This window comes from Rhinatrema bivittatum, chromosome 4 (assembly GCF_901001135.1).
Source record: "Rhinatrema bivittatum chromosome 4, aRhiBiv1.1, whole genome shotgun sequence".
Classification (NCBI taxonomy): domain Eukaryota; kingdom Metazoa; phylum Chordata; class Amphibia; order Gymnophiona; family Rhinatrematidae; genus Rhinatrema; species Rhinatrema bivittatum.
This window is the reverse complement of record NC_042618.1, coordinates 86,487,698-86,512,889: the sequence shown is the minus strand read 5'-3', so window position 1 is coordinate 86,512,889 and position 25,192 is coordinate 86,487,698. Positions and strand designations below refer to the sequence as shown.

The window sequence follows — 25,192 nt, the reverse complement described above, 5'->3', positions numbered from 1 at the left end:
ATTCCAATAAAGGATACGCTTAAATATTTCGTCGAAGTCCTTGGATTACCTAATGAAACCTGTCCACCTATCAATAAAACCTTCCATCTTCCTGCCATCTCGTAGAAGAGATGGGAATGGTCTCCCTATACCATCTGACTTAGCATTGGACATGTCTGCTATATTAGAGAGCTCTATTATTTATTTATTTAAGTGTTTTTTTATACCAGGGTATAGCTAGCAGCCTTCACCCCAGTTTACAAGTACAACAACCTATTACATTTAACAGAGAACTGAGGAAACATCAAACTAACCTATTATAAGCAACTTCAAACGTTTATAACAGGGTATATCTGTGATCAAACCATTTAATTTCTATCTTAAAATGTTCTGTGTCATAGTCTTGATGTGTGGATTATAGTCTTAGTAGTGCCATTGCATATCCGATAAAGGTTATGCATGGGATGTTGTGTGGTATTAACCAATACCATCTTTGAATGTTTGACGGAATATCCATGTTTTGAGCTCTTTTTTAAATGACTTAATGTCGCTTTGTGAGCTCAAGTACTCTGGTAGTGAGTTCCATAATTTCAGACCAGCGATGGATATGGCTCTGTTCCTTGTGGTGGATAGCTTGGCTAATGGGAGTGGTGGTATTTCTAGCTGTAATTTACTTGCTGTTCTAGTTGTACGTTGCGATCTGTGTATATGTATGACATTGTCAAGGGCTGTGTTATCTGTTTTGTAAATTGCGTTGTGTAGAATTGTTAATATTTTGAACTCAATTCTTTTTTCGACTGGTAGCCAGTGTAGACTGTTGAGCACGGGTGTGATATAGTCTGATTTCTTTTTGCCAGATAGGTCTCTCGCTGTGGCATTCTGTAGTAGTTGAAGTGGTTTTAAGGTCACTTTAGGTAGACCTATCAAGAGTGAATTGCAGTAGTCAAGGCTGGTGAAGATGAGAGATTGTAAGACGGTTCTGAAATCTTGGTGGTGAAGCATCGGTTTTAGGTGTTTAAGTATTTGGAGTTTGTGGAAACCTTCTTTTGTTTTTGTTGTGATGTGCTTTTTGTAGGTTAGTTCACTGTCAATCCAAATACCGAGGTCTTTTACGTTGTCTTTAAGTTGTATGTGGATGTTGTCTATTTGGAAGGATGGGGTGGTTTTGGATCCTGAGTTTTTTCTTTCGATTAGGCTGCATTCAGTTTTGCTCATGTTTAGACATAATTTTAGGTGGTTTAGCATATTTTTGATCGACTCGAGGTGAGAGGCAGCTAATATCATTGCATCTTCAGTGGTGGATGTAATTGGAATGAGGAGTTGTATGTAGTAAGATACGCCTAGGCTTCCTTGTGGCACTCCTGTTTCAAGGGGGATGGCTTCTGATGCGTTGTTGATGGTGACTTTGAAGTATCTGTCTTTTAGACCCAAGATGGCTGCCGTACTGTGAGCACGGAAACGCCCGAGCTCCGCGTCTTTGCTTTGATTTTGCTGAAAAACTTTTTTCTCTTTACAATTTCCTACCATGCCGTACACCAAACGAAAAGCAAGGATCCGTGAGGTCCTTGCTTCAACTCCTGAAAGTTCGTATCGTCAGACGCGGATCGAGGAAGCGTTCCGAGGTATGCAGAGTTTGCCGGAGAGCGTGACCGCTGGTGAAAATGGTGGTGAGCGGCCGTCATTCACCTTGGTTGAAGAAATATCTCTCAGCCCCGGCGAGCCCACTACTCCCTCTAGGCCGCATGGACCCCTGAATGGTACGGGGGCGGGACAGCAGATGCAGGAGATGCCAACTATGCCTTTTGAAAAATCGAAGGACCCCCAGAGAAGAGGTTTGGATTCCACACCTGCTTCGGTGAGTACTGAGGACTCAGACTCCAGGGGGGAAGAGGCAGAAGTTGGGCGCCCCGAGCTCGGTGAGGAAGGCCTTCTAGATCATGGAGAAGAGAAGAAAGAGATACACGTAGTATTGAACTATCCTTTAAAAGTTCCTGAAAAAATCACGTTTGAAGAAATTTGGAAGGCCCTGACCACAATGAACATGGCCATCATAGATTTAACTAATGTAGTGAAACAGAACATGGAAAAAACTAAAACCTTGGAAACTAAAGTATTAACTGTTGAAAAAGCTACATTGGAAATAAAGAAAGAGATTGAAAGTATTAAAGAGGTACAGGTTAACCTTATAAAATCAGAATCTTATGCAGAAAGGAAGATGGACTCATTGGAAAACCAATTGAGGAGAAATAATATAAGAATACTGAATTTTCCAAAAACAAGATGGATGCCATTAAAAGATCTGATTAAAAGCTACTTCTTAAATATCCTGGCGTTTACAGAAGCGACTTTGCCATCATTGTCGAAATGGTATTACTTGCCAGGAAGACAAGATAAAGACAAAGGGGAAAAATTGCAACAGGAGGAAGAAGGGGAAAATATTACCGCTAGAGACAATTTGACTGATTTTCTTGAAAAATCTTTAGAAGCTAAAATAGAAGAGAGGGCAGCTGTATTCATTACCTTTCTTCAAACATCTGAAAAGGATGAAGTCCTTAAGAGATCATTTAAAAAGCAATCCGATTTGTTTTATGGTTTCCAAGTTCGCGTTTTTCCAGATATAACGAGGAGAACACAGGAGAAAAGAAAAGCTTTCCTTGCAATGAGAAATGAGATTGTGAATAGAGGCGCCAAATTCTACTTAAGATACCCGTGCCGCTGTTTATTGGTATATCAAAATAATAAGTATATTTTTACAGAGATAGATCAACTGCGTTTATATCTAGACTCTCATTCCATATAGGGTTTAGAAGTGTAGGCTCAAGTTAGAATAACTGCATTACACAGTCCTCCAGCATAAGTACTTATGAAAGGTTGTTGTTTACTTATTAAACCGCTCTGTAGTGGGTCTCCCCCTCCTTTTTCTTATGATATAAGGGAATGTTATATTGTTTATATATTTCCTTAATACAATGTTAAAAAAAAAATTATTTTCTATGTTTTATAACATTCTCTGTTTTTTCTTTTCATTGATTCAATGTAATTTGAAACGTTGAAAATTCAATAAATAAATAAATTTAAAAAAAAAAGTATCTGTCTTTTAGATAAGTGAACCAGTCAAGAGTTTTGCCTGAGAGCCTTATGTTTGCTAGACTAGATATTAGCTTTTTGTGGTCAACTGTGTCAAATGTTGCGGAAAGGTCGAGAAGGATTAGTATGTGACCTATTTTGTTATCAAAGCCTCTTAGTATGTTATTGGATAGGTTGAGAAGTAGAGTTTCCGTGCTGAGGTTTTTCCTAAAGCCGTGTTGGGTGGGATGTAGTATTTTGTAGTTCTCGAGGTGTTCATTGAGTTGTTTCAGCATTTTTTTCTGTTTCCGTGGAGGAGATTGGTTCGAAGTTAGACCATGGTGTTCTATTTGAAGTGGATATTTGGTTTTCTTCAATCGAGGAGTTGTTGAGGGCATCCGTTATTTTGTTCTTGAAGAACGTCGCTAAGTCTTGGCTTAAATTTTTGGGTTCGGTTGTGTTGGAGTTGATGTTTTCAGAAATGAGGTTGTTTACTATGTTGTAAAGGGATTTGGAGTTATTGGAGGAGTTTTTGATCTTTTGGCTGTAGTAGTCACATTTAGTATTCAGAATCATTTTTTTTTATAAGCGGCTAGTTGCGTGCGATATCTCTGCAGTGTCATGGTACACTTGTCTTTTTCACAAACTAAATGCCCAAAAATACTTATTCCAGTGACTTTAGAATTGTAAACCACATATCAAACAAAAAGAGCACACTGGTATATACTTATCAAAAAATTAACCTGTTGAACCACAAACGACAGACAAGTCCTTCTTGAACAATCATGTATTTGTAGGACCTCTGAACCACATGAGAATGTTATATCATACAAACTCACTTTAAGTGTCCAGGTCCAAATTTGATTTATTTATAGAAAAAAAATTTTTTGTATGTTTTTAAATTAATTAAAAAACATACAAAAAAATTTTTTTCTATAAATAAATCAAATTTGGACCTGGACACTTAAAGTGAGTTTGTATGATATAACATTCTCATGTGGTTCAGAGGTCCTACAAATACATGATTGTTCAAGAAGGACTTGTCTGTCGTTTGTGGTTCAACAGGTTAATTTTTTGATAAGTATATACCAGTGTGCTCTTTCTGTAATTTGGAACCAGGAATTGATAGCGTTGTTTATATTTGAGAGGTCCAGATTTGCTAGTTGTTTTCCAAGTTCTTGTTGGAGAAGGTTGGTTTGGAAGGGTGGTCGGTATTTGAAGGCATGTTGTAATTCGTTTGTTTTTGTTGAGTTGTTGATGTTTGCTTTCATATTGCATTGTAAGAGGTAGTGATCGGACCAGGGGACTGGTCTGTATGTAATAGATGGTCTGAGAAATAGTTATTGGTGAAAATCAGGTCCAGTGTATGTCCCGTGTTGTGTGTGGGGTTGTTCACTTGTAGGTTGCAGTTTAGACTTGATAGCATGTCTAGTAGGGTTTGGCAATTTTGTGATATGGGACTTGTATCTGTGTGAAGATTGAAGTTGCCAAGGATGATAGTAGGTTTTTTCATACTGATGTTTGTTATTAGGAATTCCAGTAGCGGAGAGATATCGTTATCTAGAAGCTTGGGCGGGCAGTATACTAGGCATATTTGTAAGTTTTGTGAGTCAAAGAGAGATATTTCAAATTGTTTTGGGAGATTGTGTGGGATCACTTTCATTGAGAAATGTTTTTTTATAATAAGGAGCAGTCCACCTCCTCTTCGGTACTTGCGAGGGATTGAAAAAGTGTTATATGCACTGTTGTCTATTTGGTTCGTTAAGACTTGGTCTGTATTTATGAACCATATTTCTGTTATATCTATGAAATCGGGGGTTTTTTTTCTTGTAGTATATCAGATATTAACTTATTTTTTGGTTAAGGATTGAGCATTTATGAGAAGGAAGGTGAGACATAGTATGTTTTTGATATTTTTCGCTAGTGGTATGTTTATTAGGTATCTGTGTCTTATCTGATGGGGCGTGTTGGTAGATGTCGCCATCTTTGGTATGTCTGATGAATTAAAGAGGTTGCACATAGAGAGACTCATTTGATTTTATTTGTATTTGAGCAAGATTTAAATATGATTTCGAAATTATATTTTCGTAAAGCTTATACTCTCTCTCATGGGAATGGAATCTGGATTTATCCAGATGTTGTTAAAACTACCCAGGAGAAAAGGAAACTTTTCTTTGTAATGTGTCAGGAAGTTTTTTCTTTTTGGGCTAGGATATCTGTGCAAGTGTGTAGTTACCTATTCTGGCAATGCATATCATTTCCTTCTCCCTAAGCAACTTCCTTTCTTCTTAGATAAGAAGAAATCTCTTCTTTCTGTATCTAAGATCCACAAGTATTTAGCAAGCTATTGCTTTGTTTCTTTTGGTATACTTTTCTTTCTGTGCTCTCAAACTGCTTCATGTGATCCACCCTCCAAATTATTGCGGACTACGGCTGTTATAGGAGATGTTCTTTTGTTTCCTATGATTTTTTAATTTTACTGCAATATTGTTTTTCCTTAAGCCTTTTCCTGTCATTTTAATATGGCTATGTAATCTTTATTAAACTTTAAAAAAAAAAAAAGTACTATCTAATCTTTATGGGTAGAAATCCATTGTGTGTCGGGGAAAGAGTATAGTAATAGGAGTAAATTACCACCCGCCTCTCCTAAATGATGAGACAGACGATGAAATGCTAAGAGAAATCATGGAAGAACTTAATTAGTGCATTTGGATTTTCAGAAGGTGTTTGACAAAGTTCCTCATGAGGGGCTTCTAAGAAAACTAAAAAGTCATGGGATAGGAGGTAAACTGGTTAAAAGACAGGAGTAGGATTAAATGGTCAGTTTTCACAGTGGAAAAAGGTAAACAGTGGAGTGCCTCAGGGATCTGTACTTGGACCGGTGCTTTTCAATATATTTATAAATAATCTGGAAAGGAATACGACGAGTGAGGTTATCACATTTGCAGATACAAAATTATTCAGAGTAGTTAAATCACTAGCAGATTCTGATACATTACAGGAGGACCTTGCAAGACTGGAAGATTGGGCTTCCAAATGGCAGATGAAATTTAACATGGATAAGTGCAAAGTGATACATATAAGAAAAAATAACCCTTGCTGTAGTTACACAATGTTAGGTTCTATCTTAGGAGTTGCCAACCAGGAAAGAGATCTAAGTGTCACAGTGGTTAATACATTGAAATAGTCGGCTCAGTGTTCTGTGGCAGTCAAAAAAGTTAACAAAATGTTAGGGATTATTAGGAAGGGAATGGCAAATAAAATGGTGGATGTCATAATGCCTCTATATTGCTCCATGGTGAGACCGCACCTTGAATACTGTGTACAATTCTGGTCGCCGCATCTCAAAAAAGATATAACTGCACTGGAGAAGGTAGAGAGAAGGGCGACCAAAATGATAAAGGGGATGGAAGCCTTTTCTCCCCTATGAGAAATGGCTAAAGAGGTTAAAGCTGTTCAGCTTGGAATTGATAGTCTATAAAATCATGAAGGGACTAGAATGGGTCACAGCACTTCTCTCAAATTATTCGGGCAGTAGTGTCAGCCGTATCGATGACCACAGAAGTAAAAGCTGATAAACCACACTAAATCCAACTAGAATGTGAACACCGTGGGTGAAACAGATTGTTATGCTCATTTAGTAGACCTCATACATGGGCATCTTGTAATGCTAAGTAACATAGGAGTTAATGCGCCAAACAGTATAATAATAGGTCATAAATGAAATTTTTCTTTGCTTCAGTGCAAAAATTAAGACCAAATAGTGAAGTTCAAATGTATCATATACGTCATGCAAAGCTTCTCTTCTATTGTTCAAAGATTCCAGAGATTTTACTTAGCTTGATAGCGCGAAGAAACGCCATGTTTCCATCGTGTAGAAGGCTCAGATTGGACTAGAATGGGTACATGTGAATTGGTTATTTAGATAATACAAGGACTAGGAGGCACTATGAAGTTAGTTATTTTATTTATTTATTTAGCGTTTTTATATACCGACATTCGTTAATAACATCACATCGGTTACCATTAAACAGAAATGCAGCCACAGTGGCTTTACAGTAGAACTTATTATGAAACTGGGGAGTGGGAAGAACATAATCAAGGAGCTACTAAGTGGGGTGAACTAGGGAGGGGAAAATATAATTAGGGATGGAAGTTATAACGTACAATATTATTTTTTCGAACATATATATATATATACATTAATCTTCTTTAACTTATGTACAAGCAATGGAATTGAGTACAAGTGATAAATTTAAGATATTGTCAGGGGGGCTATAAGATGACGTGGGCTATGAGATGAGGTAAGATATTGTCAGGGGGGGCTATAAGATGAGGTAACAAACGTAGTTAGCAAGTAGCACAATTAAAACAGAGAAAATTCTTTTTCACTAAATGCACAATTAAACTCTGGAATTCACTGCCAGAGGAGGTGGTTAAGGCAGTTATTGTAGCCTAGTTTAAAAAAAGTTTGAACAAGTTCATAAACAGTTATTAATCAAGTTGTCTTAGGGAATAGCTGCTACTATTACTGGCATTAGTAGCATGGGATCTATTTAATGTTTGGGTTCTTGCCAAGTTCTTGTATTCTGAATTGGCCACTGTTAGAAACAGGTTGCTGGGCATTGATAGATCCTTGGTCTGACCTAGGATGGCAACTTCCTATATTTTAAGCTTAAGAAAATTGATATGACCCTGTGGTTTCTCTTCCCAAAGCATACTTAATGGTCTACTGTGCCATATAAAACTAACGGAGTGGAGGAGTAGCCTAGTGGTCAGTGCAGCGGGCTACGAACCGGTGAAACCTGGATTCAAATCCCACCGCTACTGTTTGTGACTTTGGGCAAGTCGCTTTACCCTCCATTGCCTCAGGTACAAACTAAGATTGTAAGCCCTGTGGGGATAGAGAAATACCTACAGTACCTGAATGTAATCTGCTTTGAAGTGCTGAAAAGCAGAATATAAATAAAATAAATACAAAAATAAGTCTATCCAACTCAGAAAAATCCTTCAAAGGAACATTACATGAAATATTAATCCTATTTTGCGATCACTTCATAGGATACCACTAGAAATTTGTATCCATTATAAAATTGCAAGTCTCGTTCATAAACCTTTGCATAGTGACCTCTTAATTGGGCTTTCCTCAATCCTGCAACTTTACAGGCCTGTAGCATAAAATGCTACTTGAGATATCCTGGTACAAGCTGGCACATATATGACGTGCTTTACCTGAAGCACTATCTTCCATTTGTTGTCCAAAAGGTTTTAAAAGTTTCGAAAACTCATCTATTTACTTGGGCCTATGAAGTATCGGCATGACCAGAGTATATGACAATACATCTTCTCTCCTGTGTCCTTTTTTCTGCCTACCCCTATATATCTACTTGCCTCACCCCCGGCTCCACCTTCCCCTTCCCCGTCCCTGTTTTTTGTATTTTCTTTCAGTTATTTGTAAACCGATATGATGTACCCACGAATACCAGTATAAAAAAAGCTGTTAAATGTTATTTAATTATGTATGTGGAGACATGTAATCCACTTTGAATACAATTTCAGGAATGCAGAATATAAGCTTTTAAATTAAATAAAAATAAATATGGAACAGGGCATTAATTTTAAGTAGATAATGTGTCCAGTTCATGACAAAGAAAAATCCAGCCAGTCTGTCATTGTTTATAATTTTCTTTTCTTCTGGAACATAATTCATATTGAACTAACTGTTTGGGAAACTAAGATAACGTAAACATTTGTAAAAAAAAAAAAAAAAATGCTGCTAGGCAATCTGGGACATCACAGCAGGGAATGGCATATGCTTTGGTCTGCAATTTGATCGGTTGTATTCTTTTAGGGACAGACCTGGAGGCCTCTTTGCTGAGTTTTGAGAAGCTTGACAGAGCATCACCAGACCTGTGGCCTGAGCAACGTAAGTCAGTCTGATGCAGTCAGTGTTACTATCATTGCTGCTAGACTCTCACACTTTTTCCTGCATACGATAAACATTTAGAACCTTACATAAAACCCTTTCATCTCCTTTAACTGTATGCAAACCTGTGTGGATTAAACTTGGCATCTCTGCAGTGCAAATTAAATTAATCTTCCTGTGGACAGTGACATAAACCCGATGTCATTGAGCACGTTTGCTAGTGTGATTTAGAGATTGATTTATTTTTTTAGGAATGAAATAGATAGTTGCACATAGGCACAAAATGGGAATAATCTCTTTAGTACGAGTCCTAGAGAGAAAATCTAATGTACTGGCCGTCTGGCCTCACTTCTGCCAGTTAATAATGTTTCTGCAGCAAAACAATCTTAAGATTTTAAAATTATTTTTATTCACAAATAGTTTCTGTGGATACATCCTTCTGATTTTTGTAATAGCATTTTAATGCTAAGGAAGTGTCTGCAAGGGAGTATGTCCAGGAGAGAGACAGATTAGGACTGCCACTTGTAGCCAGTGATTTGATCATTAGGAATGTAGATAGCTGATTGGCTGGTGGGTGTGAGGATTGCTTGGTAAGTAGTAGATCTTACACATCACCTAGATAAGATTTTAGGGTGTGCTGGGGAAGAGCTGGCTCTTGTGGTACATGTGAGTACCAATGACATAGTAAGGTGCTGGAGGGAGATTCTGGAGGATAAATTTAGGCTTTTAGGAAGGAAATTGAAATCCAGAACCTCCAGGGTTGCAGTCTCGGAAATGTTTCTCATTCCATGCACAAGACCCTGGAGGCAGGCAGAGCTCCACCATCTAAATGCTTAGATGAGACAACGGTGCAGGCAAGAGGTCTTTAGAGTTGTTAGGAACTGGGGAATATTCTAGGGAGAGGGGAGCCTGTTCCAAATGGATGGAACCCGGATGCTGGTGCTAACATTGTAAAAAGAAAAGACAGCAGCTTTTAAACTAAACCATGGGGGAAAGTTGACAGTCATTCAGAAGTACATGGTTCAGAGTGAGGTGCTTTACACGGATGCTTATAAAACAGGGAAGGTAGACTATGTCAATAGAGATGCTGTGCAAAAGTCTGAAGTAGCCTTGATGGATATAAATAAAGAGCACACAGATGCGAATAACTCTACACTACATGTATCTTCTGCTAATAAGCTCGTAAATATAAATAAAAAACCTTCTTTAAAATGTCTGTATGTGAATGCTAGAATAGTCAAATTGGAGAGGTAAGTGTATAGCATTATACAAGAACATGTAGACATAAAAGGCATCTCTAAGATATGGTGGAAGAAGAAGAACCAGTGGGACACTGTGATACCCGGGTTTAAATTATATTGATGTGATACATAAGATCAAAATGGTAGAGGGGTGGCAAAAAATGTGAAAGATGGCAGAGTCAAGCAGGGTCAAATTCCTGCAGGAAACTAAATGCACTGTTGAATCCTTATGGATAGAAAGTCCATGTGTGATGGATAAAAGTATAGTAGTGGGTGTATACTACCATCTATATGGCGGAGTTGGTCACTAAAATTAGAAACGAAAATGAATATGGGGACACAATAATAATGGAAGTAATGATTGGATCAGTGTCTTATTGAGACATGCTAGAATGGTTAAGTTTCTTGATGCTATAAAGGACTGCTTCATGGAGCAGCTGGTCCTAGAACCGAGGAGAGGTGCAGCTACTTTAGATCTCATCCTCTCTAGAACACACAACCCTGGTGGAAGAGTTTGCTGTGGTGAGGCCCCTTAGCAATAGCAATCATAATCCTTGGAGGGAGGACATTAAATAAAACTGCTGTAGTAGAATAGAACTTTTAAAGTGAGCTATGATAGAATGAGGAGAACAACTACAAGGAGCAGTCACAGAGGTTAAACTTTTGCATGAGCTATGCACCTCGTTTAAAAATGAAAGCCTGGATAAATATATTCCATGTATTGAAAAAGGTCAGAGGAAGACCAATCGACTGCCAGAGTGGTTTAATGGTGAGAGAAAGGAAGCAGTTAAAGCCAAAAAGTGCATGTTTAAAAAAAAGAAAAGCAGACCCAAATATAAAAGATAAGCAAGAGCATAAGCACTGGTAAGTTAGATGTAAAACCGAAGCAAGACAGGGCAATAATAAAAATAATAAAAACCTTTTCAAGTACATGCGAAGCAAAATGCCTATGAAGGAATCAGTTGGACTATAGCGTTGCTCAGAGAAGAGCAGAAAAACTGAATGAAATCTTTTCCTTGGTTTCCACCCTCATCAGAAACATTCTTTTATAGTGAAGATTCTCCGCCATTAAAACAAAGCTCTGTGATGATGGAGGATTAACCAACTGAAGAGTAAGAAATCCGCTGACTGGACGGCATCCACCCCAGAGCCTGAAAGACTTCCTTCACCTATCATTTAAAAGAGAATACCTGAAGACTGGAAGGTGGCAAATGTAATCTTGATTTTTAAAAAGAGCTCCCGGGGATAAGCAGGATACTATAGTCTAGTGAAATTGACATTGCTGCCAAGCAACATGGAAGAAGGTATTCTTAGAAAACAAATGGCTGTCTTAATGGGGAAGCATCAACATGGTTTTGGCAAGGGGAAGTCTTGCTTTACAAGACTATATATGATTTCTTTGAAATAAATGTGAATAAAGATGAGCCAGTTCTGAGAAACCATTTGACAAAGTCCCCCATGAGAGACTCCTCAGGAAATTAAAAAGTCATGGGATGGGGGCTGTGTCCTACTGTGCATTGGTAACTGCGAAAAAGACAGGAAACAGAGGGCAGGCCTAAATGGTCAGTTTTCCAAATAAAGAAAAATTGTGAGTGGACCACAGGGATCTCTGGTAGGACCTGTGATATTTTAACATATTCATAAATGATCTGAACATAGGGAAAAATAATCCAAATTGTAGTTACACATGTTAAGCTTCATAGTAGGAGTTTCCTCCCAGGGGAAAGGATGTAGGAGTTGTCAATGTTATTACATTGAAATCCTTGGCTCAGTGTGCAGCAATAGCAGTAAAAAAACAAACAAATAGAATGCTGGGGATTATTAGGAAAGGAATGGAGAATAAAACAGAGAATATCATAATGTCTCTGTATCACTCCATGGTGTGACCTCATCTTGTGTTCATATATCATACACAAACAGAACGCTAGGGATTATTAGGAAAGGAATGGAGAATAAAACAGAGAATATCATAATGCCTCTGTATCACTCCATGGTGCATCCTCATCTTGTGTTCATATATCATACACAAACAGAATGCTGGGGATTATTAGGAAAGGAATGGAGAATAAAACAGAGAATATCATAATGTCTCTGTATCACTCCATGGTGCATCCTCATCTTGTGTTCATATATCATACACAAACAGAATGCTGGGGATTATTAGGAAAGGAATGGAGAATAAAACAGAGAATATCATAATGCCTCTGTATCACTCCATGCTGCATCCTCATCTTGTGTTCATATATCATACACAAACAGAATGCTGGGGATTATTAGGAAAGGAATGGAGAATAAAACAGAGAATATCATAATGTCTCTGTATCGCTCCATGGTGCATCCTCATCTTGTGTTCATATATCATACACAAACAGAATGCTGGGGATTATTAGGAAAGGAATGGAGAATAAAACAGAGAATATCATAATGTCTCTGTATCACTCCATGGTGCATCCTCATCTTGTGTTCATATATCATACACAAACAGAATGCTGGGGATTATTAGGAAAGGAATGGAGAATAAAACAGAGAATATCATAATGTCTCTGTATCGCTCCATGGTGCGACCTCATCTTGTGTTCATATATCATACACAAACAGAATGCTGAGGATTATTAGGAAAGGAATGGAGAATAAAACACAGAATATCATAATGCCTCTGTATCACTCCATGGTGCATCCTCATCTTGTGTTCATATATCATACACAAACAGAATGCTGGGGATTATTAGGAAAGGAATGGAGAATAAAACAGAGAATATCATAATGTCTCTGTATCACTCCATGGTGCATCCTCATCTTGTGTTCATATATCATACACAAACAGAATGCTGGGGATTATTAGGAAAGGAATGGAGAATAAAACAGAGAATATCATAATGCCTCTGTATCACTCCATGGTGCATCCTCATCTTGTGTTCATATATCATACACAAACAGAATGCTGGGGATTATTAGGAAAGGAATGGAGAATAAAACAGAGAATATCATAATGTCTCTGTATCACTCCATGGTGCATCCTCATCTTGAGTTCATATATCATACACAAACAGAATGCTGGGGATTATTAGGAAAGGAATGGAGAATAAAACAGAGAATATCATAATGCCTCTGTATCACTCCATGGTGCATCCTCATCTTGTGTTCATATATCTTACACAAACAGAATGCTGGGGATTATTAGGAAAGGAATGGAGAATAAAACAGAGAATATCCTAATGTCTCTGTATCACTCCATGGTGCATCCTCATCTTGTGTTCATATATCATACACAAACAGAATGCTGGGGATTATTAGGAAAGGAATGGAGAATAAAACAGAGAATATCATAATGCCTCTGTATCACTCCATGGTGCATCCTCATCTTGTGTTCATATATCATACACAAACAGAATGCTAGGGATTATTAGGAAAGGAATGGAGAATAAAACAGAGAATATCATAATGTCTCTGTATCACTCCATGGTGCATCCTCATCTTGAGTTCATATATCATACACAAACAGAATGCTGGGGATTATTAGGAAAGGAATGGAGAATAAAACAGAGAATATCATAATGTCTCTGTATCACTCCATGGTGCATCCTCATCTTGTGTTCATATATCATACACAAACAGAATGCTGGGGATTATTAGGAAAGGAATGGAGAATAAAACAGAGAATATCATAATGCCTCTGTATCACTCCATGGTGCATCCTCATCTTGTGTTCATATATCATACACACACAGAATGCTGGGGATTATTAGGGAAGGAATGGAGAATAAAACAGAGAATATCATAATGTCTCTGTATCACTCCATGGTGCATCCTCATCTTGTGTTCATATATCATACACAAACAGAATGCTGGGGATTATTAGGAAAGGAATGGAGAATAAAACAGAGAATATCATAATGCCTCTGTATCACTCCATGGTACAACCTCATCTTGTGTTCATATATCATACACAAACAGAATGCTGGGGATTATTAGGAAAGGAATGGAGAATAAAACAGAGAATATCATAATGCCTCTGTATCACTCCATGGTGCATCCTCATCTTGTGTTCATATATCATACACAAACAGAATGCTGGGGATTATTAGGAAAGGAATGGAGAATAAAACAGAGAATATCATAATGCCTCTGTATCACTCCATGGTGCATCCTCATCTTGTGTTCATATATCATACACAAACAGAATGCTAGGGATTATTAGGAAAGGAATGGAGAATAAAACAGAGAATATCATAATGTCTCTGTATCACTCCATGGTGCATCCTCATCTTGTGTTCATATATCATACACAAACAGAATGCTGGGGATTATTAGGAAAGGAATGGAGAATAAAACAGAGAATATCATAATGTCTCTGTATCACTCCGTGGTGCATCCTCATCTTGTGTTCATATATCCTACACAAACAGAATGCTGGGGATTATTAGGAAAGGAATGGAGAATAAAACAGAGAATATCATAATGCCTCTGTATCACTCCATGGTGCATCCTCATCTTGTGTTCATATATCATACACAAACAGAATGCTGGGGATTATTAGGAAAGGAATGGAGAATAAAACAGAGAATATCATAATGTCTCTGTATCACTCCATGGTGCATCCTCATCTTGTGTTCATATATCATACACAAACAGAATGCTGGGGATTATTAGGAAAGGACTGGAGAATAAAACAGAGAATATCATAATGTCTCTGTATCACTCCATGGTGCATCCTCATCTTGTGTTCATATATCATACACAAACAGAATGTCATAATGCCTCTGTATCGCTCCATGGTGCATCCTCATCTTGATTACTGTGTGCAGTTCTGGTCACCACATCTCAAGAAATTTTATAGCAGAATTAGAAAAGGTACAGAGAAGGGCAACCAAGATAATAAAGGGGATGGAATGATTCCCCTATGAGGAAAGGCTAAAGAGGTTAGGACTCTTCAGCTTGGAGAAGAGACGGCTGAGAGGAGATAGGATAGAGGTCTATAAAATCATGAGTGGATTGGCACCAGTAAATGCGAATCAGTTGTTTCTCTTTCAAAACAAAAAAAAAAAACAATCCGGGGGACTTCTGTTTAAGGGAGCGGACTGAGCTCCCTGACTTATTTGCTTAGAATAATTTAATATTGCCCCAGTTGCACAGAAATCTTCTTTTCCTGTGTGGCTACATTGCAAATGGACCATTTTGTAATTTAAACAACAAAGGGATAGGAGTAAATCCAGCGAGAGTGACATATGAGAAAGCTAAAATGGTATCTGAGTCACCAAGAGCAGCTTCCAGCCGAAAAAGTAGTTGTGTTGGCCTTGGAAGAAATGATTTTAAGTATTTCTAGGAGTGTTTTAGCTGCTCTTGAAGATTGCTAGTCTAAACTGCAATCAGCGATTGACGAAATTAGCGAGGGGTTTGTGACACAAGCCTGATGGCTAGCAGAAGTGTAAGAAGAGGATCATACGGTTCAGGTGGATACTCAGCCTCTACTACTACAAAAGGAAATGGCAGCATTGATGGAAGGGTTGGTAGATCAAGAAAACAGAAATCAGAGGAACAATTTGCGAGGCCTTGGAAGATGAGCGAGCTCCCCTCTTTATTTGAGAAATGGCTGCTGGAAAACCTAGGCCTAGATGTTAGGCCCGCTCACAGACAATAGGACACATCATGTTGGTCCTCAAAGGAAGAACTATGCTGTGCATTCTGAATTGGGCAGATAAAATAAAGATACTACAAGCTGTTATGGTTTCGCCTTTTCCATAGACTCTACATTCCCTGTTTCAGCCTGTTCAGCCTCCTGTCCGCCAGGGTTCCTGTTAAGCCTTGCCAAACTCCTCCTCGCTGTTCACACCACACCCAAGCTTCAGCCTCATTTAACCCTGCCTTGCCAAAACCTAGATGCTTCTTCATGAGACACCCTTGGCTTTTTGACATGGCTGCTTTTGCCTTGCTCCTTGTCTTGCAGCCTATCTAGGCCTCACCTTGCCTTGTGGCCTCCATGCCTGCTCTTATATTAGATCTTGCTCTGTGGTTTACTCAGGCCTCTCCTTGCCAGGTGGATTCCAGGCCCTATGCTTAGTGGCCTATGAGCCTTCTGTATTGCTGCCTTTGGGCCTCTGTGTTCATTGTCTGTTGTCTTGTCTAGTCCTTGTCTGATCCTGTCCTGGACTGTTTTGTCTAGCCCTGCCCAGACCAGTTCCTAGTATCCATTCCCTACCTTGCCATTGCCTTGCCTGCCCCAGGCTGTACCCAGTCTCTACTCAGTATCCTACCCAAGCCTGTATCTGTATCCTATCTTCGTCCCTGCTTAGTATCCTGTCCAGCCTGTTCTAGTATCCAATTCTCAGCTCCAGACCTCTGCTTCAGGTCTCTCTCTGCCCTCAATGCCCAGCCTGTGCCAGACCTCAGTTCCAGCTTGTGCCTGTCCTGTCTTGCCCAGCCTGTCCAGTCAAGTCCTACTGTTCCCCAGAACCCAAGGGCTCAACCTGCAGGACAGAGGGCTGGCTAGGCAGAAGACCGGCCTTAGTGCAGCCCTGCAGTCCTGTGTCACACCTGTAGGGTTGTATTCTAACCCTGGCCGGGCACCCTATGACACAAGCCTATTGCACTAAAGGTTTAGTGGAATTTGATGGGGCCAGAATTTTGCTGTTTCATGATTATTCTGTCATGGTGGCAGCTCAGCGTGAAGCGCTCTTACCGATCTGCACTAAGGTATGGCAGATTCGCATTATTATACCTTGCTAAGTTGCGTGTTCAGCGTGAAGAAGGAACATAAGTTCTTGGAGGAGAAGTCCATTACCTGCTATTAAGTTCACTTAGAGAATAGCCACTGCCATTAGCAATGGTTACATGGAATAGACTTAGTTTTTGGGTACTTGCCAGGTTCTTATGGCCTGGATTGGCCACTGTTGGAAACAGGTTGCTGGGCTTGATGGACCCTTGGTCTGACCCAGTATGGCATTTTCTTATGTTCTTAACATTATTTTTGGCTGATGAGCAAATATAGCGGTTAATGCAGAAATTAACCTAAGAAGAATTAAAACAACCACCTAAAAAAAACAAAACCCGCTGTGGGTTTTGGAAGACTAAACCTGGCTGAGTTTCCAGTGTGTTTTAGACAGTTCTATTATTTCTGTTTCATGATCTGTTTACATGAGCACAGCGGGATCTACAGTTGCTAATCTCGAGTGTAAAAGCTGCAGGTTGCTACACATGGCATGATGCTTGCTATTCTGAGTGTGACTGATGCTATAGCAGGAGATGCATCTTCATGCTGCGGGATCTGTGTTCTCTCTTTCAGTTTTCATTCTTTTTATTTCTGTTACTGAGAGACAGATAACTGGCTGAATTCATCTTGATGGCCTTTGTTGAGAAAATGACTGGGACATGACAGCTAGTGTATTGGAGCGGCAAGATATTGCAAAAGTGTGAGTGTTTGCTGTATAATTGTGCTGTTTACTTTTTTTTTTTAATTTTATCTTTCAGTTTTTTATTGTTATTCTTACACTCATTTTTACAGTTATGAAGACACGGAGTATTCCTCAGGACTGTGTACTATAAGATATTGCAGCAATGTGTTCTTGTATCAATGTACAGTTGTGGTTTGCTGTTTGCTTTGCACTGTTCTGATTGTGCTTACCGTATAGGAGCTCTGATGCCTTATTCACCTTGTATTGAATTATATTTATCAGCTTTATTATTTTTCCCCATAGGGAGGGCTTCTACTTGCAGGGCTCTTTTGCTGGTCACATGGGCACATCTTCTAGCTGTTGGGATAGTGGGAGATGCAGGTAATGGCTGGAGGTCTCTTGGAGCAGTGTGGGCAAGATGAGGTAGTGGGAGATTTGGAGTATGGAACATTCCGTATAAAGTGGACCAGAGGTTCCATGCTCAACATCCTCCAAATCCAACTTCACTAGAGTCTCAAACAAAACCGTAATAAATGTTTCACCTGGATCTCCATTGGGTGGAGAGCTAGAAGAAGTTGAATGGAGGTCACCTCTGAATACCATGTTCTGGTGCAACCTAAAATGGCCATTTTGTCCATGTGCTGCAGCCCAACACACCTCTCAGGGGCCTGAAATTTTGTGGATTAGTACAACCCCTGGTGGTATTTATTTAAACATTTTATACACTGTCGTTCCATATATAGATCACAACTGTTTACAAAGTGACATTCATAATTATAACTCGGCAAACAAAGATTGGTTGGTTATAGAGGTGGTACTCATAGACATGCTTCAGTATGTATCAAGTGAAATTTTCTAATACATAAGGCAAAGAGTATGGATAATTAAAACAAAATGATAGTTTTCACATCTTAGTCAGTGGATTGTTTTGAGAATCTTGCATTTTCTCGTTTGATGTATTCTTCATGATTCAATTATCTTTTGTCCTTCTTGCCTTTTTTGGCTGTTATATGCTGATATTTTTTAAATTAAATTATTTGCGTTTTTGAATAGCCATATTTTTAGTTCACCTTTAAATCTTTCTATCTGGTAAAATACATAGCATCTCAGGCAGAGAATTCCAGAGCTTTGGACCTGCTATGGAAAACATACAATCTCTTATTGGTGTCAGATGTATGCAAAACTTGGAAAATAACGTGAGCTTGCCTCCTTTTTTTATGGGCCAGCAAAGTATGTGAAAAATGTAACAAAAGAAATATAAGGCCTACTTTGACTCCCCATTGCCCCTGACCTATACTTTGATTCAGACCCTGACTGGACCAGTAGTCATGGCCCATGGCAGATACTTTAGGTAGGAAGCTGAAATCCAGAACCTCCAGGGTGGCATTCTCTGAAATGCTTCCTGTTCCACGCGCAGGTCACCAGAGGCAGGCAGAGCTCCGGAGTCTCAATGCGTGGATGAGACGATGGTGCAGGGAAGAGAGATTCAGCTTTATTAGGAACTGGGGAAACTTTTGGGGAAGGGGAGACTTTTCTGAAAGGATGGGCTCCACCTTAACCAGAGTGGAACCAAGCTGCTGGCACTGACTTTCAAAAAGGAGATAGAGCAGCTTTTAAACTAGAACAAGGGGGAAAGCCGACAGTAACTCAGCAGTGCATGGTTCGGAGAAATGTATCCTTGAAGGATACTAATGAAACAGGAGAGTTAGGGCATCCCAACAGAGAGGTTCCATTAAAAGCAAACATAGTTCATATGCCTATATGTAAAAAATCACCAAAGCTAATGATTTCCGAATTATCCCTAACAACTGAAAAGCAGGTTGTTAATACAAACAAAAACCACACTTTGAAATGTCTGTATGCCAATGCCAGAAGTCTAAGAAGTAAGATGGGAGAGTTAGTTTATAGCAGCAAATGATGAAACTGACATAATTGGCATCACAGAGACTTGGTGGAAGGAGGATAACCAACGGGACAGTGCTTTATCAGGGTACAAATTATATCACAATGATAGGGAGGATCAATTTGGTGGAGGTATGGCACTTTATGTCCGAAAGGGTATAGAGTCCAACAGGATAAAGATCATACAAGAGACTAAATGCTCAGTAGAATCTATATGGGTAGAAATCCCAAGTGTGTTGGGTAAGAGTATAGTGATAGGAGTATACTACCGTCCACCTGGACAAAATGGTCAGACAGATGATGAAATGCTAGGAGAAATCAGGGAAGCTAACCAATTTGGCAGTGCAATAATAATGGGAGATTTCAATTACCCCAATATTGACTGGGTAAATGTAACATCAGGACTTGCTAGAGATATAAATTTCCTGGATGTAATAAATGACTACTTCATGGAGCAATTGGTTCAGAAACCAACAAGAGAGGGAGCTATTTTAAATTTGGTGAGAGATGTAACGGTGGTGGGGCCACTTGGCAACAGTGATCATAACATGATCAAATTTAAACAGTGATCATAACATGATCAAATTTAAACTAATGTTTATTCATTTGATTACCTATATACCGTTTCATAGTCTTATTTTTTCACTTGCTATTCTAATGTATCAATAGGCTGAAATGTAAATATTGTGCTGTTCAATTTCTCCCCTTCCATCCCAAGTTTATTTTCCTTGTTTTTTGTAACTTTCCCTCTCCCTTTTTCTGATTCACTGTATTTAAAGTTCAAGGTTCTTATTGAAAATATTGTTTTTTACGTTACGTTATGCTTTACACTCCTTGTTATTTGTAAACCGGGTTGATGTGATGCCTATCATGAAACTCGGTATAACAAAAACAATAAATAAATAAATAAATAAATAAATAATAACTTGAAGGAGGACAATAAGTAAATCTACAGCTCTAACAATAAACTTTCAAAAGGGAAACTTTGATGAAATGAGGAAAATAGTTAGAAAAAAACTGAAAGGTGCAGCTGCAAAGGTTAAAAGTGTTCAACAGGCAAGGACATTGTTTAAAAATACAATCCTAGAGGTGCAGTCCATATGTATTCCACACATTAAGAAAGGTGGAAGGAAGGCAAAACGATTACCGTCTTGGTTAAAAGGTGAGGTGAAAGAGGCTATCTTAGCCAAAAAAGCATCCTTCAAAAATTGGAAGAAGGATCCATCTGAAGAAAATAGGACAAAACATAAGCATTGTCAAATTAAGTGTAAAACATTGATAAGACAGGCGAAGAGAAAATTTGAATTGAAGTTGGCCATAAAGGCAAAAACTCATAATAAAAACTTTAAAAAATATATCTGAAGCAAGATACCTGTAAGGGAGTCAGTTGGACCATTAGATGACAGAGGGGTTAAAGGGGCTCATAGGGAAGATAAGGCCATTGCAGAAAGACTAAATGAATTCTTTGCTTCCGTGTTTACTAATGAGGATGTTGGGGAGATACGAGTTCCGGAGATGGTTTTAAGGGGTGATGAGTCAGACGAACTGAACGAAATCACTGTGAACCTGGAAGATGTAGTAGGCCAGATTGACAAACTAAAGAGTAGCAAATCACCTGGACTGGATGGTATGCATCCTAGGGTACTGAAGGAACTCAAAAATGAAATTTCTGATCTATTAGTTAAAATATTGTTACCTATCATTAAAATCATCCATTGTACCTGAAGACTGGAGGATGGCCAATGTAACCCCAATATTTAAAAAAGGCTCCAGGGGCGATCCGGGTAACTATAGACCAGTGAACCTGACTTCAGTGCTGGGAAAAATAGTGGAAACTATTCTCAAGATCAAAATCGTAGAGCATATAGAAAGACATGGTTTAATGGAACACAGTCAACATGGATTTACCCAAGGGAAGTCTTGCCTAACAAATCTGCATCATTTTTTTGAAGGGGTTAATAAACATGTGGATAAAGGTGAACTGGTAGATGTAGTGTATTTGGATTTTCAGAAGGTGTTTGACAAAGTCCCTCATGAGAGGCTTCTAAGAAAACTAAAAAGTCATGGGATAGGAGGCGATGTCCTTTTGTGGATTACAAACTGGTTAAAAGACAGGAAACAGAGAGAGTAGGATTAAATTGTCAATTTTCTCAGTGGAAAAGGGTAAACAGTGGAGTGCCTCAGGGATCTGTACTTGGACCGGTGCTTTTTAATATATATATATATCAATGATCTGGAAAGGAATACGATGAGTGAGGTTATCAAATTTGCGGATGATACAAAATTATTCAGAGTAGTTAAATCAGAAGCGGATTTTGATACATTACAGGAGGAACTTGCAAGACTGGAAGATTGGGCATCCAAATGGCAGATGAAATTTAATGTGGACAAGTGCAAGGTGTTGCATATAGGGAAAAATAACCTTTGCTGTAGTTACATGATTTTAGGTTCCATATTAGGAGCTACCACCCAGGAAGAAGATCTAGGCATCATAGTGGATGATACTTTAAAATCGTCGGTTCAGTGTGCTGCAGCAGTCAAAAAAGCAAACAGAATGTTAGGAATTATTAGGAAGGGAATGGTTAATAAACGGAAAATGTCATAATGCCTCTGTATCGCTCCATGGTGAGACCATACCTTGAATACTGTGTACAATTCTGGTCGCCACATCTCAAAAAAGATATAGTTGCGATGGAGAAGGTACAGAGAAGGGCAACCAAAATGATAAAGGGGATGGAACAGCTCCCCTATGAGGAAAGGCTGAAGAGGTTAGGGATGTTCAGCTTGGAGAAGAGACGGCTGAGGGGGGATATGATAGAGGTCTTTAAGATCATGAGAGGTCTTGAACGAGTAGATGTGAATCGGTTATTTACACTTTAGAATAATAGAAGAACTAGGGGGCATTCCATGAAGTTAGCAAGTAGCACATTTAAGACTAATCGGGGAAATTTCTTTTTCACTCAACGCACAATAAAGCTCTGGAATTTGTTGCCAGAGGATGTGGTTAGTGCAGTTAGTGTAGCTGGGTTCAAAAAAGGTTTGGATAAGTTCTTGGAGGAGAAGTCCATTAACGGCTATTAATCAAGTTTACTTAGGGAATAGCCACTGCTATTAATTGCATCAGTAGCATGGGATCTTCTTAGTATTTGGGTAATTGCCAGGTTCTTATGGCCTGGATTGGCCTCTGTTGGAATCAGGATGCTGGGCTTGATGGACCCTTGGTCTTACCCAGCATGGCAATTTCTTATGTTCTTATTTGCTCTAAGATGCTTTACAGGCAATTGGAAGCAAAGATATTATTACAAAGAGACATGATATCACTTTTTTATACAATCTTTTGCCAATTTTGAAGTGCAAATATCTCTCCTGTGTAGTTTTAAATTCTTTTCTTTACGTCATTTGAAAGAGCATCTTTTTTTCCTACAAAATTCGCCCTGTTTCATTTTGGTCCCAGTCTTGCTTTAGTCAGAATTAAGGCCCCAGTGATATGCATCATTTGCATGCGTGCGCACGCTATATTAAAAGAGGCAACTTTGGCGCCCTGCTGTGTAACACACAAATGAGCTACAGATATGAAACTTTACAGCGCGGCGAAGCTTGTTGTGTTTACCATTCTTGTAGCTTATGACGTATCTTGCTTCAACATACTTTTATAAATGACCCCTCAAAATGGACATTTATTGTTCTCTGTTATTTACTGCACTCAAGCCCGAGCATGCAAAAGTATCCCCTTCTCAAGGAACTGTGGTAATGTCATGTTAGTGTGTTGTAGCAGAGATTTGGGGAATTCTCCTAGGACAAGCAAGATGGTAACCTTCACATGTGGCTGACATCATCCGATAGAGCCTGGCAAGGAAAAGTTTTGTCAAAGTTTCTAGAAGCTTTGACCAGCAGACTGAGCATGCCCAGACTGCTGCTATCCGTGCATCCATGTGAGGTCCTCCTTCATTCTCTTCTTTTCCGCAGTGCAGTTGCCTTGCGGTCCATGGAGCTCCAACTTTTTAAATTTTTTTTCCTGTTTCTTCGGGTTGTTTTTTTCAGGTCCTCGTCTGGTCCCCCTTCGCGGTTGGTGCCTCATTACAATAAGACTTTTTAAATCATTTTTGTCCAACTCACGATCGATTCCCGACTTCCCATCCCACGATGTCTGTCGGTCATCAACTGCACACTGGGTATTTTTCATGGCATCGACCAGTTTTCGTTGGTGCTCCCAGTGCCCGCAGACCATGATCATCACGGATCCATCCAACGTTTGCATCCTCGGCATGGGCCTTGGTCTCACACGACGTCCGTGGGTGCCATCTGTGCAAAAGATGACCCCGAAGTCCTCCATGCCTGCACTGGTTTCTTCACAACCCAAGGATCGTGGGGAGCCGTCTGAACTGCTTCCCCTTGCAACCCCTCTGGCTAGCACCTCCAAGGACCGGGGAGAAGGGAGATCGATCCTCGATGCTCTCTCCCGGACCTCTGGGTCATCTGCTTCCTCAGCGCCGGGGAAAGACCAGGCTGAGCACCAGAAGCGGTCCCGTAAGCACTGGTACCAGTCACCGTCTAGTCACGGTTCCGGCTCCGAGTGACATCGGCGACCATCGAAGCGGCACCGGCCATTGGAGGCCCTTTCCTCTGGTGCCCCCGGTAGACCGAGACCTTCCCCACCGACAGTAGTGCGCAGGGTGCCTTGCCTCCTCAGGGATCCGAGGATGAGCCGGCGATGCCTCGTCCCTCTCCATCAGTCCTGGCCATCCAGGACTTCCAGGAGGAGTTGGACCGCAGGGTGCAATCGGTGATGTTCAAGGCGCTGCAAAGTGTTGAGCTGCCGGTGCCACCGGCCCCCATACCAGTCCCCAAGCCTCCACCATTGATGTTAGCACTTCTGCTGGAGCGTCTGGTCGTCTTTCTTGGCACCCTATCAATGCAGCCGGTGCCTGAAGGGCCCTCGATGTCCCATCGGCCACCAATGCCCTCCACCAGAGTGATCCCGATTCTCGGGTCTTCCGAGGAGGAAGATACGGCTGGTACCGTGTTCCCTCGCCCATGCTTCCCCGAGCCACTGCCAGATCCCTTCGGCTTACCACGGCTGATGATCCCTTTGCTGCCAGGGGAGCCATCGGTGCCGTTGGTGCCCCTACGGCCTCTGAAGCCCTCTGAGACTAATTATGCATTGCTTCTCCTGAGGTGATACCTTGTGGTCCCTCCCTCAGTTGAGTTCTCCTTAGGTGATATCTCATGATCCCTCCCTCATCGAGTGACTCAATCCGGTAGCTGGTTTTCCGGCGAAGACTTAGTTGCTAGGAGAGAATCAGCAGAGAGGCTAGCAGGTACAGGAAGCCAAGCATAGCAGTGAAGGCATGAGCCCTCTTCCCCTGCAGCTGGGAGACCAACTCTGTACTTGGCATGGATGGAATGAGCTCAGGTAAGGAGAAAATAAAATATAAACATAAGAAAAAGGAATTCCTCTTCTGGTCTGGTCTCTGAGCCTCAGTGTGTCGATCCAACATTTGTTCCCACCTCTGTGAGGGTCTTGGGGAGTTGCAGCAGTTTTAGCTGGTTCAGCAGCCTTTTAGCTAGGCCCAACCCCCTCAGGCTTTTCAAAGATGCCACGTGGTAGGCTGTGGTGGCTTTCATGCCTGCGTGTCCAGGTTGGGCGTCTGTCTGGACCATGCAGATTGAGCGTCCAAATTTGGGCGTCT

General features: G+C 40.0%; 1 protein-coding gene across 1 annotated transcript in view; it reads left to right on the top strand.

Moving 5' to 3' along the window:
• LIN52 (lin-52 DREAM MuvB core complex component) overlaps positions 1-25,192 on the top strand; it is a 268,699-nt gene that overhangs the window by 20,917 nt on the left and 222,590 nt on the right. Inside the window, exon 2 of the mRNA XM_029598442.1 lies at positions 8,897-8,971. Within this exon, the coding sequence (XP_029454302.1) occupies positions 8,897-8,971 (75 nt within the window). The remainder of the gene's footprint in view (positions 1-8,896; positions 8,972-25,192) is intronic.